The sequence below is a fragment of the Delphinapterus leucas genome, chromosome 11, assembly GCF_059928025.1.
Source record: "Delphinapterus leucas isolate spDelLeu-1000000601 "Yukka" chromosome 11, BTC_Dleu_Yukka2, whole genome shotgun sequence".
Taxonomy (NCBI): domain Eukaryota; kingdom Metazoa; phylum Chordata; class Mammalia; order Artiodactyla; family Monodontidae; genus Delphinapterus; species Delphinapterus leucas.
This window is the reverse complement of record NC_143139.1, coordinates 28445715-28463423: the sequence shown is the minus strand read 5'-3', so window position 1 is coordinate 28463423 and position 17709 is coordinate 28445715. Positions and strand designations below refer to the sequence as shown.

At 37.3% G+C, this 17709-nt stretch overlaps 1 protein-coding gene across 18 annotated transcripts in view; it reads left to right on the top strand.

Moving 5' to 3' along the window:
* Positions 1 to 17709, top strand: part of CPNE8 (copine 8) — a 350243-nt gene that overhangs the window by 113699 nt on the left and 218835 nt on the right. For all 18 annotated transcript variants that reach the window (XR_016394895.1, XR_016394896.1, XM_022577941.3 and 15 more), the window contains one exon: positions 2123 to 2199. Coding sequence is in view for 16 of the 18 variants with exons in the window: in XM_022577941.3 (XP_022433649.1) it covers positions 2123 to 2199 (77 nt within the window). In the remaining 2 variants the exon portion in view is untranslated. The remainder of the gene's footprint in view (positions 1 to 2122; positions 2200 to 17709) is intronic.

Here is a 17709-nt window from a genome sequence, read left to right as displayed (position 1 = left end):
ATTTAATATGTAGTATGAGCAGCTGTCCATCAATATCGGTATCCTTAGGAAAGAGTTCCAGAATCCCCATGTATTTTTTGCTGCTGACTTACGAGACCAATGACATATTCCAAATCTTTAGTATTAAGTATTAGTATTAAGCTCCCTCTATGTGTCATGAGACTTAGAAAAAGTTACGTTTGTTTTAAAAAACCCATAAATGTATTTGTAAAGTCTTTTATGAAGTTGGGAAAGACATTATTTTTAAGGATATTTAATTTAAATATGTCAAGGCTTTACCTTAAGTAGTTTTTGCTTACTCGAAAGCAAAATTTAAAATGATTTGCAATTTTATTAAGTTATTCCCATTCTGTCAGCCATCAAGTTCCAAATCCAGATTTATTTTCTGTTTCTCTCTCCCTCTCTCCATTGCCCTACCCCCCACCATGTGCAGGTACAGCTTACACCAAATCCTGCCATTTTTCTGTGCACTGTTCCCAAGCATTTGCTACAACTTTAGCTTGGGCCTTAACACTTTGCTTCTTATTAACTACTGTGGCCTTCTGATTGATCTGGCTTCCAGATTTTTCTTCAGTCCTCAGTCCATTCTGCAAATTGGTATCTGAGTAATCTTCTAAATGCACTGTTCTAATGGTGTCCCTGAATTGCTGAAACGTTGCCAGTTGCTTCTCATTAATCTAAGGCAATGTTGTTTTTGTTGTTGCTTGGCCAAGAGGGCCCTCCACAGTCTTGATTCTTTATCTCTGTTTCTGTCCTTTATTTGAGGTCTGCTCTTTTCTCATTACATTCTTGCCTGATACTCTGATTTGTTCTCTAGGACTCAAATGTTCCAGCTGTCTTCTATCCATGATCTGATTCCTACCTGGTTCTCAAGGCTTACTTACTTTGGGAAAATATTCCCTCGACTATCCTAGTCTACAGTGTTTTTTTTCCTCTCATGGGACTTATAGCAACTTACCCTGAATAACACAGTTTTTACTTTTATGGCTTTTTAGGCATTTAAAATTTTTATTTAGTGAAACTTAAAACATTTTACTTGCTGTCATTCCTCTGCCCATCCTTCTTAGGGCTTTTCCTGGGCCAGTTCACAGTACAATTTAGGGAGATCTCCCACTTTCTCCTTTAGGACAGCTTGGATTCTTACACAGGCTATGCTAGAGAGAGTGCCTCTCCCTGAACCACCTCTATATTTTCTTGACCCACATATCCAGATGGTGTTGGAGCCCTTATTTTATTGACATGGGAAGTTGCATTGTATTTATGATATATACATCCTTAGGCAGTATTTCAATCTTGAATCAGAATATCTGGGTTAGTTCTGACTCTGCTATTTACTGACTGCTTAAAACATGAAAGAAATAACCTCCTAGATGATTAGTTTCTTTTACATGAAATTTAGTATTAGGAACAGACCTCTCATTTTGCAAGGTTATTCTGAGTCTTGAAAATAACAATCATCTAGTGGTACATTAATAACTTTATAATGTATTATACTTAACCCATTTTTAGGCACTTAATATATGCTAATATTATCTCATGCAATAACTCATTGAAACCTCAAAATAGCTCTGTAAGGGGGCGACTACATGTTAGAGGAAACTGGAGAGTTTATTAACTGCCACAGTCACAAATGGTCAGTGGTGGTACTGGAACAGACATCTAGCAGTGTGGCTCTGGATCCTAGTTGTAGCCATGATGTCACACTGCTTCTTTGTAAGTATCACGGTTAGTGCTGACCACCACTGCTCTGTGCTTTCATGATTTGCCTTCTCAGCCAAAAGTTTAGAAGTTTCAGAGACATCTCAAGTGAACCCAATTGTGGATTCAAATCATGGAACTTTTTTCCATTTTCATTTTAATTTAAAAAAGAGAAAGAAAATAAACACAATGTCTAAACACTCTTAGTAACAAGCCAGCTTAGTGATTAAAGGACAAAAGGCTGTGCAAACTTAGGGGACAATCACATGCTAAAATTAGTGCATTTTCAGCTTATTTTGTTTATTCTTGGAAGTTAGAGAATTCAACATTTTAGCAATGAAAACAGTGCAGATATGATGTACAAAATACATAGTGTAAAGACAGTTTGGGAACTTAAGAGCTTTAATCCTTTTATCTATTTTAGGACTTTCTGGGACAAGTGTTTTGTACATTGGGGGAGATTGTTGGTTCACAGGGAAGTCGCCTGGAAAAGTCCATAGTGTAAGTATTTTTTAATTTAGACAATGAAATGTTTACTCTTTATTTTCTGTTTTGGCAGTTTTAAATTGATGAATATGTGGTTGTAGACCAAAAGTGTGTTTTAAAATCTTGAGTATTTTTCTTCCAACAAATCATTTTGACATTTTTGTAAAGGATAATTTATATTTCAGCTGTCATATGCCATGCTACAAAATCGTCACAAAATGAAATGAGCAGATTTAAGCCAGAAAATTTGTTGTTTTCCTTTTGGTTATACTATTAATTCTTAGATGTAGTACTTTTTTTTTTTTTTTAATAAACTTATTTATTTATTTTTGGCTGTGTTGGGTCTTCGTTTCTGTGCAAGGGCTTTCTCTAGTTGTGGCAAGCGGGGGCCACTCTTCATCATGGTGTGCGGGCCTCTCACTGTCGTGGCCTCTCTTGCTGCAGAGCACAGGCTCCAGACGTGCAGGCTCAGTAGTTGTGGCTCACGGGCCAAGTCGCTGCGCGGCATGTGGGATCTTCCTGGACCAGGGCTCAAACCTGTGTCTGCTGCATTGGCAGGCAGACTCTCAACCACTGCGCCACCAGGGAAGCCCCAGATGTAGTACTTTTTGAAGAAGAGATTTTACTTCTTTGGACCAGGGACTGTATGTAGTACCACCTTTTATGTTTAATCAATGCATTTTTAGTGATTGAGGTTTAATAATATTTTTTACTAAAAAATTAGTCTGAAAAGAAGGCAGTAAGTATGAAAATGTTAATAGAAGGTGGTCACTAAGAATTATATTTTCCATATTCACCTTCAATTATGGCTATCATGCTTAATTTTCAGATCAATTGCATAAGATGATCCTATTTTCTCTAATTCCATACAAGGCAGAAAACAAACTCTAGACATTTTCTCTAATACTTTCCTCTCCTTGTCCTCCTTCTTCCCCCATCCCTAATTTTGATTTTTTTGATTCACTTAACTGCTTTTAAAAATCAAAAGATCTAGGAGGGTCTAAGGCTATTGCAGAGCAAACCACAATGTCTAAAGATTTGGGGAGTTCTGAAGTCTCTATCTTCACCAATTTTTTAAGAATCTCAAACTCATAAAATAATTATGTCAAAACTTTACAAATCTATTCACCTTTGACATCAAACACTTGAAATGGTTAAAGCATCATTTTCACCTTCCCTGTATAAAATGGAACTTTATACTTAGTATCTTCTTCTTAGGCTAATAAGAAGTCTATGAATTCTAACTTCTTTTATTTAACTTTGATTATCTTAGAAAATCATTGCTGAATGTCAGTTTGAAAACTTTTGCATACCAATGATCTTTTGAACGTTCTTTTCACATGTAATTTGTTTTTACATCATTGTAAAATGGAAGGATTTGGAAGATTATGGTTTAAATATATTTATGCTCACTTTAATAAGTCAATGATAAGTAATCTATAAAACAAATATATTTTTATTAAGTATACATAATTCTTATTGCATTGTCTAGTCTAGTAACGTAGGCCCATAAGCATTCTTAGATTAGTAAAACACCCTTTCTTTTGGTGAAAAAATAATCAATATTATCTATACAATGCTACCATAAATATGCCTTTAATATTCTTTGAGAGAAAAAAGCAGTTAAAATGTAGAATTTTTATTTTAGAGCAACAGAATAGAGATTTTTACAGAACTTGCACTCATATTTTTAAATTGATCATTTTATTAAACAGTTTTACCTGATGTTATTTTCTCCATAAAACAAAATCATAACTCATTTCAGAAAGCTCTTAAATGCCATAGAATTTTTCCCAGTGGAAAATCAGCATTATATTAGTATTAAAACATGTTAAAAAGTTGATATTATATTGGCTCGGTTATGTGGTAAATAGAATGTAGTGTAAGATATAGTCCTTGTTCAGTTAATTCAACAAGTCCAAGTCCCACTGGACAAGACCAACGGAAGCAAATTCAGGCTACAGGGTGAAGATTCCTACAGTAATGATTGGCAGAATACGCCAATGTAGGGAGTATTGGCCAGCAGTTGAGCCATAATCATTTTACATAATCCGAAATGGTGAAATGCTCCTTAGATTTTTCTAAGCTTCTGCTGAGGTTAGGGTAGCACAAATGAGGCAAAACCTTGGAAACCTTTTCAGACAACATGGAGCTATTATAACTACATACTTTACTTCATCTATAGGGTATTTTGTAATTTAGGCAAGTTTATTATAAGTGTTGATATTATATCTATCTTATTGAAAAAGATATAATTTATTCAATTTTTAAAAGTATATGTAACTAATCTTATATTCAAAGTCTCCCCCTGACTTTATTGGGCAATTTTACCAGGTAAATAAACATTAAGAAAAGGGTTTAAAGGTGGGCTTATTGTTTAAGCAGTGGGAAATTTTTTGATTTTCAAAGTAAGTTTAGCCAGGCAAGTGTTATTACTAAATGGGTAATGAAGTGTAGAGTTTGAGCGTAGCAAAGAGATAGGCTACAAAAGAAAGAAGCAAAGAAACTAAGAATTGCAGAATGGGGCCTATTACATGAGGGAATTAAATTAGATACTTGAGATAAAGAGAACAGAGGAAAGAGTTGAGAGGGTTCTTAGGAGATTAATCAAAAATAGGACAGTAAAATTGAATAGATTTAGCTTGCTAGTGGAAGGATATTTTGGATTTATTAATCAAAAAATCAGGTGATAATAATCATGTTCTCTCACCTGGGAGTTACTCCAACACAGGTGGACACTGGATTATATCAAACAAATACACAAATATTTTGTAGTCACCCACCCTCTTGCTTGAGAAAATATTGGCTTTTGTTAAAAACTCTAGCTATGAGGGGGGACCTTCAAGACGGCGGAAGAGTAAGACATGGAGATCACCTTCCTCCCCACAAATACAGCAGAAATACATCTACATGTGGAACAACTCCTACAGAACACTTACTGAAAGCTGGAAGAAGACCTCAGACCTCCCAAAAGGCAAGAAACTCCCCCACGTACCTGGGTAGGGGAAAAGAAAAAAAGAAAAAATGGAGACAAAATAATAGGAACGGGACCTGCACTAGTGGGAGGGAGATGTGAAGAAGGAAAGGTTTCCACACACTAGGAAGCCCCTTTGCGGTCAGAGACTGCAGATGGCGGAGGAGGGAAGCTTTGGAGCAATGGAGGAGAGCGCAGCAATAGGGGTACAGAGGGCAAAGCTGAGAGATTCCCGCACAGAGGACTGGTGCCGACCAGCAATCACCAGCCCGAGGGGCTTGTCTGCTCACGCGCTGGGACAGTGAGGGCTGGGAGCTGAGGCTTGGGCTTCGGAGGTCAGACTCTGGGGAGAGGAATGGGGTTGGCTGCATGAACACAGCCTGAACGGGCTAGTGCACCAGAGCTAGCAGGGAGGGAGTCCAGGAAAAAGTCTGGAACTGCTGAAAAGGTCAGAGACTTTTTCTTGCCCCTTTGTTTCCTGGTGCGCAAGGAGAGGGGATTAAGAGCGCTGCTTAAAGGAGCTCCAGAAACGGGCGTGAGTCATGGCTATCAGCGCAGACACAAGACACAGGCATGAAACTGTAACACTGCTGCTACAGCAACCAAGAAGCCTGTGTGCAAGCACAGGTCACTATCCACACCTCCCCTCCTGGGAAACTGTGAAGCCCGACACTGCCATGGTCCCATGATCCAGGAACAACCTTCCCAGGAGAACACACAGTACGCCTCAGGCTTGTGCAATGTCATGTTGGCCTCTGCTGCCTCAGGCTCACCCCGCACTCCGTACCCCTCCGTACCCCTGGCCTGAGGGAGCCAGAGCCCCCAAATCAGCTGCTCCTTTAACCCCATCCTGTCTGAGTGAAGAGGAGACGCCCTCAGGTGACCTACACATAGAGGCGGGTCCAAATCCAAAGCTGAAACCCAGGAGATGTGCAAACAAATAAGAGAAAGGGAAATTTCTCCCAGCAGCCTCAAGAGCAGTGGATTAAATCTCCACAATCAACTTGATGTGTCCTGCATCTGTGGAATACCTGAATAGACAATGAATCATCCCAAATTGAAGGAGGTGGACTTTGGGAGCAATGATAGAAATTTTTTTTCCTCTTTTTCTTTTTGTCAGTGTGTATCTGTATGCTCCTGTGCATGATTTTCTCTGTATAGCTTTGCTTTTACCATTGGTTCTAGGGTTCTGTCTGTCCGTTTTTGTTTGTTTGTTTTTTTTAGTATACTTTTTAGGACTTGTTACCATTGGTGGATATGTTTTCTACTTCGGTTGCTTTCTTCTTTCTTTCTTTATTGCTTAAAAAATTTTTTAACAATTATTATTTATTTTAATAATTTTATTTTATTTTACTTTATTTTATTTCATTTTATCTTATTTTATCTTCTTCCTTCTTTCATTCCTTCTTTTTTTTTCTCCCTTTTATTCTGAGCCATGTGGATGAAAGGCTCTTGGTGCTCCAGCCAGGAGTCAGTGCTGTGCCTCTGAGGTGGGAGAGCCAAGTTCAGGACACTGGCCACAAGAGACCTCCCAGCTCCACATAATATCAAATGGCAAAAATCTCCCAGAGATCTTCGTCTCAACACCAAGATCCAGCTCCACTCAACGACCAGCAAGCTACAGTGCTGGACATCATATGCCAAACAACTAGCAAGACAGGAACACAACCCCACCCATTAGCAGAGAGGCTGCCTAAAATCATAATAAGTCCACAGACACCCCAAAACACACCACCAGGCGTGGATATGCCCACCAGAAAGACAAGATCCAGCCTCATCCACCAGAACACAGGCACTAGTCCCCTCCACCAGGAAGTCTACACAACCCACTGAACCAACCTTAGCCACTGGGGACAGGCACCAAAAACAACGGGAGTTACAAACCTGCAGCCTGTGAAAAGGAGACCCCAAACACAGTACGTTAAGCAAAATCAGAAGACAGAGAAACACACAGCAGATGAAGGAGCAAGGCAAAAACCCACCAGACCTAACAAATGAAGAGGAAATAGGCAGTCTACCTGAAAAGGAATGCAGAGTAGTGAGAGTAAAGATGATACAAAATCTTGGAAATAGAATGGAGAAAATGCAAGAAACGTTTAACAAGGACCTAGAAGAACTAAAGAGCAAACAAACAGTGATGAACAACACAATAAATGAAATTTAAAATTCTCTAGAAGGGATCAATAGCAGAATAACAGAGGCAGAAAAACAGTTAAGTGACCTGGAAAATAAAACAGTGGAAATAACTATGGCACAGCAGAATAAAGGAAAAAGAATGAAAAGAATTGAGAATGGTCTCGGAGACCTCTGGGCTAACATTAAATGCAACAACATTCGAATTATAGGGGTCCCAGAAGAAGAAGAGAAAAAGAAAGGGACTGAGAAAATATTTGAAGAGATTATAGTTGAAAACTTCCCTAATATGGGAAAGGAAATAGTTGATCAAGTCCAGGAAACACAGAGTCCCATAGAGGATAAATCAAAGGAGAAACACGTCAAGACACATATTAATCAAACTATCAAAAATTAAATGCAAAGAAAAACTATTGAAAGCAGCAAGGGAGGGCTTCCCTGGTGGCACAATGGTTGAGAGTCCACCTGCCGATGAAGGGGACACAGGTTCATGCCCCGGTCTGGGAAGATCCCACATGCCGTGGAGTGGCTAGGCCCGTGAGCCATGGCTGCTGAGCCTTCGTGTCTGGAACCTGTGCTCTGCAATGGGAGAGGCCACAACAGTGAGAGGCCAGTGTACCACAAAATAAAAAACAGAAAAAAAAGCAGCAAGGGAAAGGCAAAAAATAACATACAAGGGAATCCCCATGAGGTTAACAGCTGAACTTTCAGCAGAAACTCTGCAAGCCAGAAGGGAGTGGCAGGACATATTTAAAGTGATAAAGGAGAAAAATCTACAAACAAGATTACTTTACCCAGCAAGGATCTCTTTCACATTTGATGGAGAAATTAAAACCTTTACAGACAAGCAAACGCTAGGAGACCTCAGCACCACCAAAGCAGCTTTACAACAAATGCTAAAGGAACATCTCTAGGCAGGAAACACAAGAGAAGGAAAAGACCTACAATAACAAACCCAAAACAATTATGAAAATGGTAATAGGAACATACATATTTATAATTACTTTAAATATAAATGGATTAAATACTCTGACTAAAAGACATAGACTGCCTGAATGGATACAGAACAAGACCTGTATATATGCTGTCTACAAGACACCCACTGCAGACCTAGGGACACATACAGACTGAAAGTGAGGCGATGGAAAAAGATACTCCATGCAAATGGAAATCAGAAGAAAGCTGGAGTAGCAATTCTCATATCCGACAAAATAGATGTTAAAATAAAGACTATTGCAAGAGACAAAGAAGGACACTACATAATGATCAAGGGATCAATCCAAAACATATAGCAATTTTGAATATTTATGCACCCAACATAGGAGCACCTCAATACATAAGGCAAATACTAACAGCCATAAAAGGGGACATCAACAGTAACACAATCATAGTAGGGGACTTTAACACCCCACTTTCACCAATGGAGAGAACATCCAAAATGAAAATAAATAAGGAAACACAAGCTTTAAATGATACAGTAAAGACGATTGACTTAATTGATATTTATAGGAAATGTACCCAGAAACAACAGAATACACTTTCTTCTCAAGTGCTCATGGAACATTCTCCAGGATAGATCATATCTTGGGTCACAAATCAGCCTTGGTAAATTTTTAAATATGAAATCATATCAAGTATCTTTTCAGACCATAATGCTATGAGACTAGATATCAATTACAGGAAAAAATCTGTAAAAAATACAAACACATGGAGGCTAAATTATACACTACTTAATAACCAAGAGATCACTGAATAAATCAAGGAGGAAATCAAAAAAATACCAAGAAACAAATGACAATGAACACAGGATGACCCAAATCCTATAGGAGGCAGCAAAAGCAGTTCTAAGAGGGACGTTTATAGCAATACAATCTCACCTTAAGAAACAAGAAACAACTCAAATAAACAACCTAACCTTACAGCTAAAGCAATCAGAGAAAGAAAAACAAAAAAACCCAAAGTTAGAGGAAGGAAAGAAATCATAAAAATCAGATCAGAAATAAATGAAAGAGAAATGAAGGAAAAGATAACAAAGATCAATATAATTAAAATCTGGTTCTTTGAGAAGATAAACAAAACTGATAAACCATTAGCCAGACTCATCAGGAAAAAAGGGAGAAGATTCAAATCAATAGAATTAGAAATAAAAATGGAGAAGTAAAAACTAACACTGCAGAAATACAAAGGATCATGAGATTACTACAAGGAACTGTGTGCCAATAAGATGGACAACCTGAAAGAAATGGACAAATTCTTAGAAATGCACAACCTTCCGAGACTGAAACAGGAAGAAATAGATAATATGAACAGACCAATCACAAGCACTGAAATAGAAAGTGTGATTAAAAATCGTCCAAATAACAAAAGTCCAGGACCAGATGCCTTCACAGGCGATTTCTGTCAAACATTTAGGGAAGAGCTAAAACCTATCCTTCTCAAAATCTTCCAAAATACAGCAGAGAGAGGAACAGTCCCAAACTCATTCTATGGGGCTACCATCACCCTGTTACCAAAACCAGACAAAGATTTCACAAAGAAAGAAAACTACAGGACAATATCACTGATGAACAAAGATGCAAAAATCCTCAACAAAATACTAGCAAACAGAATCCAACAGCACATTAAAAGGATCATACACCATGATCAAGTGGGGTTTATCACAGGAATACAAGGATTCTTCAATACATGCAAATCAGTCAATGTGATACACCATATTAACAAATTGAATAGAAAAACCATATGATCATTTCAATAGATGTAGAAAAAGCTTTTGACAAAATTCAACACCGATTTATGATAAAAACCCTCCAGAAAGTAGTTATAGAGGAACTTTCCTCAACATAATAAAGGCCATATATGAGAAACCCATAGCCAACCTCTTTATCAATGATGAAAAACTGAAACCGTTTCCTCCAAGAACAGGAGCAAGACAAGGTTGCCCACACTCTCCACTATTATTCAACATAGTTTGGAAGTTTTAGCCATAGCAGTCAAAGAAAAAAATAAATAAAAGGAATACAAAGTGGAAAAGAAGAAGTAAAACTGTCACTGTTGGCAGATGACATGATACTATACAGTGAGTATTCCAAAGATGCTACCAGAAAACTACTAGAGCCAGTCAGTGGATTTGGTAAGGTAGCAAGATACAAAATTAATGTACAGAAATCTCTTGCATTCCTATACACTAATGATCAAAAACCTGAAAGAGAAATTAAGGAAATAATCCCATTTACCATCACAACAAAAAAGAATAAAATACCTAGGAATAAACTTACCTAAAGAGACCAAAGACATATGCAGAAAACTATAAGACACCGATGAAAGAAATTAAAGATGATACAAACAGATGGAGAGATATATCATGTTCTTGGACTGGAAGAATCAACATTGTGAAAATGTCTGTACTACCCAAAGCAATCTACAGATTCAGTGCAATCCCTGTTATACTACCAATGGCATTTTTAACAGAACTAGAACAAAAAATTTTACAGTTTGTATGGAAACACAAAACACTCCAATAGCCAAGGCAATCTTGAGAAAGTAAAACGGAGCTGGAGGAATCAGGCTCCCTGACTTCAGACCATACTACAAAGCTACAGTAATCAAGACAGTATGGTAGTGGCACAAAAACAGAAATATAGATCAATGGAAAGGATGGAAACCCCAGAGATATAAGGTGGCACATATGGTCACCTTATCTTTGATAAAGGAGGAAAGAATATACAGTGCAGAAAAGACAGCCTCTTCAATAAGTGGTGCTGGGAAAACTGGACAGCTACATGTAAAAGAATGGAATTAGAACACTCCCTAATACCATACACAAAAATAAACTGAAAATGGATTAAAGACCTAAATGTAAGGGCAGACACTATAAAACTCTTAGAGGAAAACATAGGCAGAACACTCTAAACACATAAATCACAGCAAGATCCTTTTTGACCTACCTCCTAGGGAAATGGAAATAAAAAGAAAAATAAACAGATGGGACCTAATGAAACTTCAAAGCTTTTGCACAGCAAAGGAAACCATAAACCAGAGTAAAAGGCAACCCTCAGAATTGGAGAAAATATTTGCAAATGAAGCAACTGACAAAGCATTCATCTCCAAAATTTACAAGCAGTTCATGCAGCTGAATATCAAAAAAACAAACAACCCAATCCAAAAATGGGCAGAAGACCTAAATAGTCATTTCTCCAAAGAAGATATACAGATTGCCAACAAACACATGAAAGATTGCTCAACATTATTAATCATTAGAGAAATGCAAATCAAAGTTACAATGAGATATCATTTCACACTTGTCAGAATGGCCATCATCAAAAAATCTAGAAACAATAAATGCTGGAGAGGGTGTGGAGAAAAGGGAACCCTCTTGCACTGTTGCTGGCAATGTAAATTGATACAGCCACTATGGAGAATGGTATGGAGGTTACCTAAAAGACTACAAATAGAACTACCATACGACCCAGCAATCCCACTACTGGGCATATACCCTGAGAAAACCATAATTCAAAAAGAGTCATGTACGAAAATGTTCATTGCAGCTCTATTTATATTAGCCAGGACATGGAAGCAACCTAAGTGTCCATCATCGTATGAATGGATAAAGAAGATGTGGCACATATATACAATGGAATATTACTTAGCCATAAAAGGAAACAAAATTGAGTTATTTGTAATGAGGTGGATGGATCTAGAGTCTGTCATACAGAGTGAAGTAAGTCAGAAAGAGAAAAACAAATCTAAAAAACAAATCTAAAAAAAAATAAAATTGTCATGAAGAACCTAGGGGCAAGACGGGAATAAAGACATAGACCTACTAGAGAATGTATTTGAGGATACAGGGAGGGGGAAGCGTAAGCTGGCACAAAGTGAGAGAGTGGCATGTACATATATACACTACCAAACGTAAAATAGCTAGCTAGTTGGAAGCAGCTGCATAGCACAGGGAGTTCAGCTTGGTGCTTTGTGACCACCTAGAGGGGTGGAATAGGGAGGGTGGTAGGGCAGGAGACACAAGGGGGAAGAGATACGGGGATCTATGTATATGTATAACTGATTCACTTTGTTATAAAGCAGAAACTAACACACCATTGTAAAGCAATTGTACTCCAATAAAGATGTTTAAAAAAAGAAACAAAACTCTAGCTATGAGAGAGGCATGTGTCTACAGAAAGGGGAACATGTGAAATAAAAAACTGGGTCCACTGGGGTAAGCATTCTCTCTTGGGCTCTTGGAAGTTCAAGTGCTTTAAGAGAAGATGCATTTTCTATTCAAATAGTATTTCACCTCCTTACCTCAACTTCAAATGAAAAGCAATCTAAGCTATTCATACTGTTTTGTTTGAAAAAGCATGGTTTGGTTGAGGAAGAGAGTGAAATGTTGCTGGCATGGAAGCTGTATCTGCCCATAATGTTGAAGTAGCTCTTCATAGCTGGTCCACTCCATGGGTGCTTTCAGATTCCATACTTATTCCTGCTAACCCCTGCTCAGTGGTATCTTTTTCGGTGAACTTGATTATTTTGAACCAATCTGATGAACAGACGGTGGAGAGAGATGGGAAGTTTGGAAGTTATGATATTTCAGTGGAGGAGGGAATGGGTTTGGTAGAAAGGATGGAGCCAGGTTGGGTACTGGAGGTGATGCAAGGTCAGGGAAATTTTTCTTCTCTGACAGGAAGCTTGATGACAAACACAACTTCTAAAGATTTGTTTTATCACATAATATATAAAAGTAGTGGAATACATGAAAGCCTGGCAGAAATGATGAAGGTATTCATACTTGGCAAATAATATATATTTAAACATGCAGATTGCACATCTATTTCTCATAGTCCCTTTTGCTTTCTCCCACACCTCTCCTCCCTTGTGAACCTGCCCTGGCCAGGGCTTAGCTATCTAGGGCAAAGATAATATTGTAGGATGGTCAGTAAACATATTTTTCATGGTATGTTCCTCATGGCTGAAGATAGAAATATAATTTGTACACTCTCCTGCAGCCATTACCTTTGGCAATTTTGTTAAAGAGTTAGGGATTTTTTTTCTATCTGGATAGGTATAGATTTAAGAATTATAGCTCAGGATATTACCTCCTGAGGCAGATAATCCACCCGTAATTAACAAAATTGACTCGTTGTGAATTTTGTCTTCCTGTGTCCCAAATGTTATTTATCTTAAATAGCATTATCCAAATGATTTAGTGTTTTAGATTAGAGATTTGTTTTCCAATTAGTGTCCCATTTATATTCTAAGTTATTCAAAATATTCCCTTGTTTTCTTCTCTTTAAATGGCCTAGTTCGAATTATTTTTTGTAAGGTATTTAGAAGAATGTCTGCTAGCTTCTTAGTTGCAATTGTATTATAATATATTCTCAGAGGTGGTCTTGTTAAAATGATGTTAAATATAAAATCTGGAGATTTATAGCAGATATACTAGAGCTTTAAATTATTTATTATTAATCAAGCCTTTGAAAATTAAGTTATATTTATTACAAAGGAAAAGTGGTTTCTTGAACATTGCCTCATACCCTATTAAATAATCAGAATTTGAATTTCAATTCATCTTTTTATTTTCTGGGCTTTAGTTATTGCTGTCACTTTTAAAAATAGATTTTCTCATTTTTATGAGAATAAAATTATTTTTTAACATTCTGTAGGAAATTTTATGTGGAATTTTTTGAAACTGATGTTCAAGAATTTTTAATTTACTTTTTAATAGCAGCTCAAGATTTTCAGTTTCCAACAGTGTTTTCTGTTGGATTCAAGTTTTAAGGAAACACATCTGTCATATTTTAATGCCATCCTACATTTTGGTCTTTTCCCTGAACTCCTAAAGTGAGTCTTGTGCTACTTAATTTGTCTGCAACACTTACTGTGTCTTCCGATGACTCATCAGCTTCTCTCTTTAGGTCATCCATTATTATTTAGCATTATACCCACTCAGCAGTGTGTATTCTCATGCTTTGAGCTTATACCTAATATTCTTCCTGATGCTGTCAGAGAATCTTCTATCTTTAGAGATCTCAGTGATGGATTCACCAAAGCCTTCCAAAATGCTAGAATCAGCACCAGTTTAATAAAGATTGCCATTCTCTCCTCTGGGAGGAATGCATTTATTATATTCATAATGTAACATACCTCTTTGTTCCTTTTTTTTTTTTTTTTTTTTAAACATCTTTATTGGGGTATAATTGCTTTACAATGGTGTGTTAGTTTCTGCTTTATAACAAAGTGAATCAGTTATACATATACATATGTTCCCATATGTCTTCCCTCTTGCGTCTCCCTCCCTCCCACTCTCCCTATCCCACCCCTCCAGGCTGTCACAAAGCACCGAGCTAATATCCCTGTGCCTTGCGGCTGCTTCCCCCTAGCTATCTACCTTACTACGTTTGTTAGTGTGTATATGTCCATGACTCTCTCTCACCCTGTCAAAGCTCACCCTTCCCCCTCCCCATATCCTCAAGTCCGTTCTCCAGTAGGTCTGCGTCTTTATTCCTGTCTTACCCCTAGGTTCTTCATGACATTTTTTTTCCCCTTAAATTCCATATATATGCGTTAGCATACGGTATTTGTCTTTTTCTTTCTGACTTACTTCACTCTGTATGACAGACTCTAGGTCTATCCACCTCATTACAAATAGCTCAATTTCGTTTCTTTTTATGGCTGAGTAATATTCCATTGTATATATGTGCCACATCTTCTTTATCCATTCATCCGATGATGGGCGCTTAGGTTGTTTCCATCTCCGGGCTATTGTAAATAGAGCTGCAATGAACATTTTGGTACATGACTCTTTTTGAGTTTTGGTTTCCTCAGGGTATATGCCCAGTAGTGGGATTGCTGGGTCATATGGTAATTCTATTTGTAGTTTTTTAAGGAACCTCCATACTGTTCTCCATAGTGGCTGAACCAATTCACATTCCCACCAGCAGTGCAAGAGTGTTCCCTTTTCTCCACACCCTCTCCAGCATTTATTGTTTCTAGATTTTTTGATGATGGCCATTCTGACTGGTGTGAGATGATATCTCATTGTAGTTTTGATTTGCATTTCTCTAATGATTAATGATGTTGAGCATTCTTTCATGTGTTTGTTGGCATTCTGTATATCTTCTTTGGAGAAATGTCTATTTAGGTCTTCTGCCCATTTTTGGATTGGGTTGTTTGTTTTTTTGTTATTGAGCTGCATGAGCTGCTTGTAAATTTTGGAGATTACTCCTTTGTCATTTGCTTCATTTGCAAATATTTTCTCCCATTCTGAGGGTTGTCTTTTGGTCTTGATTATGGTTTCCTTTGCTGTGCAAAAGCTTTGAAGTTTCATTAGGTCCCATTTGTTTATTTTTGTTTTTATTTCCATTACTCTAGGAGGTGGGTCAGAAAGGATCTTGCTGTGATTTATGTCATAGAGTGTTCTGCCTATGTTTTCCTCTAAGAGTTTGATAGTTTCTGGCCTTACATTTAGGTCTTTAATCCATTTTGAGCTTATTTTTGTGTATGGTGTTAGGGAGTGATCTAATCTCATACTTTTACATGTACCTGTCCAGTTTTCCCAGCACCATTTATTGAAGAGGCTGTCCTTTCTCCACTGTACATTCCTGCCACCTTTATCAAAGATAAGGTGTCCATATGTGCGTGGGTTTATCTCTGGGCTTTCTATCCTGTTCCATTGATCTATCTTTCTGTTTCTGTGCCAGTACCATACTGTCTTGATTAGTGTAGCTTTGTAGTATAGTCTGAAGTCAGGGAGCCTGATTCCTCCAGCTCCTTTTTTCGTTCTCAAGATTGCTTTGGCTATTCGGGGTCTTTTGTGTTTCCATACAAATTGTGAAATTTTTTGTTCTAGTTCTGTGAAAAATGCCAGTGGTAGTTTGATAGGGATTGCATTGAATCTGTAGATTGCTTTGGGTAGTAGAGTCATTTTCACAATGTTGATTCTTCCCATCCAAGAACATAGTATATCTCTCCATCTATTTGTATCATCTTTAATTTCTTTCATCAGTGTCTTATAATTTTCTGCATACAGGTCTTTCGTCTCCTTAGGTAGGTTTATTCCTAGATATTTTATTCTTTTTGTTGCAGTGGTAAATGGGAGTGTTTTCTTGATTTCACTTTCAGATTTTTCATCATTAGTATATAGGAATGCCAGAGATTTCTGTGCATTAACTTTGTATCCTGCTACTTTACCAAATTCATTGATTAGCTCTAGTAGTTTTCTGGTAGCATCTTTAGGATTCTCTATGTAAAGTATCATGTCATCTGCAAACAGTGACAGCTTTACTTCTTCTTTTCCGATTTGGATTCCTTTTATTTCCTTTTCTTCTCTGATTGCTGTGACTAAAACTTCCAAAACTCTGTTGAATAAGAGTGGTGAGAGTGGGCAACCTTGTCTTGTTCCTGATCTTAGTGGAAATGCTTTCAGTTTTTCACCATTGAGGATGATGTTTGCTGTGGGCTTGTCATATATGGCCTTTATTATGTTGAGGAAAGTTCCCTCTATGCCTACTTTCTGCAGAGTTTTTATCATAAATGGGTGTTGAATTTTGTCGAAAGCTTTCTCTGCATCTATTGAGATGATCATATGGTTTTTCTCCTTCAATTTGTTAATATGGTTTATCACATTGATAGATATGCGTATATTGAAGAATCCTTGCATTCCTGGAATAAACCCCACTTGATCATGGTGTATGATCCTTTTAATGTGCTGTTGGATTCTGTTTGCTAGTATTTTGTTGAGGATTTTTGCATCTATGTTCATCAGTGATATTGGCCTGTAGTTTTCTTTCTTTGTGACATCCTTGTCTGGTTTTGGTATCAAGGTGATGGTGGCATCGTAGAAGGAATTTGGGAGTGTTCCTCCCTCTGCTATATTTTGGAAGAGTTTGAGAAGGATAGGTGTTAGCTCTTCTCTAAACGTTTGATAGAATTCACCTGTGAAGCCATCTGGTCCTGGGCTTTTGTTTGTTGGAAGATTTTTAATCACAGTTTCAATTTTAGTGCTTGTGATTGGTCTGTTCATATTTTCTATTTCTTCCTGATTCAGTCTTGGCAGGTTGTGCATTTCTAAGAATTTGTCCATTTCTTCCAGATTGTCCATTTTATTGGCATAGAGTTGCTTGTAGTAATCTCTCATGATCTTTTTTATTTCTGCAGTGTCAGTTGTTACTTCTCCTTTTTCATTTCTAATTCTATTGATTTGTGTCTTCTCCCTTTTTTTCTTGATGAGTCTGGCTAATGGTTTATCTATTTTGTTTATCTTCTCAAAGAACCAGCTTTTAGTTTTATTGATCTTTGCTATCGTTTCCTTCATTTCTTTTTCATTTATTTCTGATCTGATTTTTATGATTTCTTTCCTTCTGCTAGCTTTGGGGGTTTTTTGTTCTTCTTTCTCTAATTGCTTGAGGTGCAAGGTTAGGTTGTTT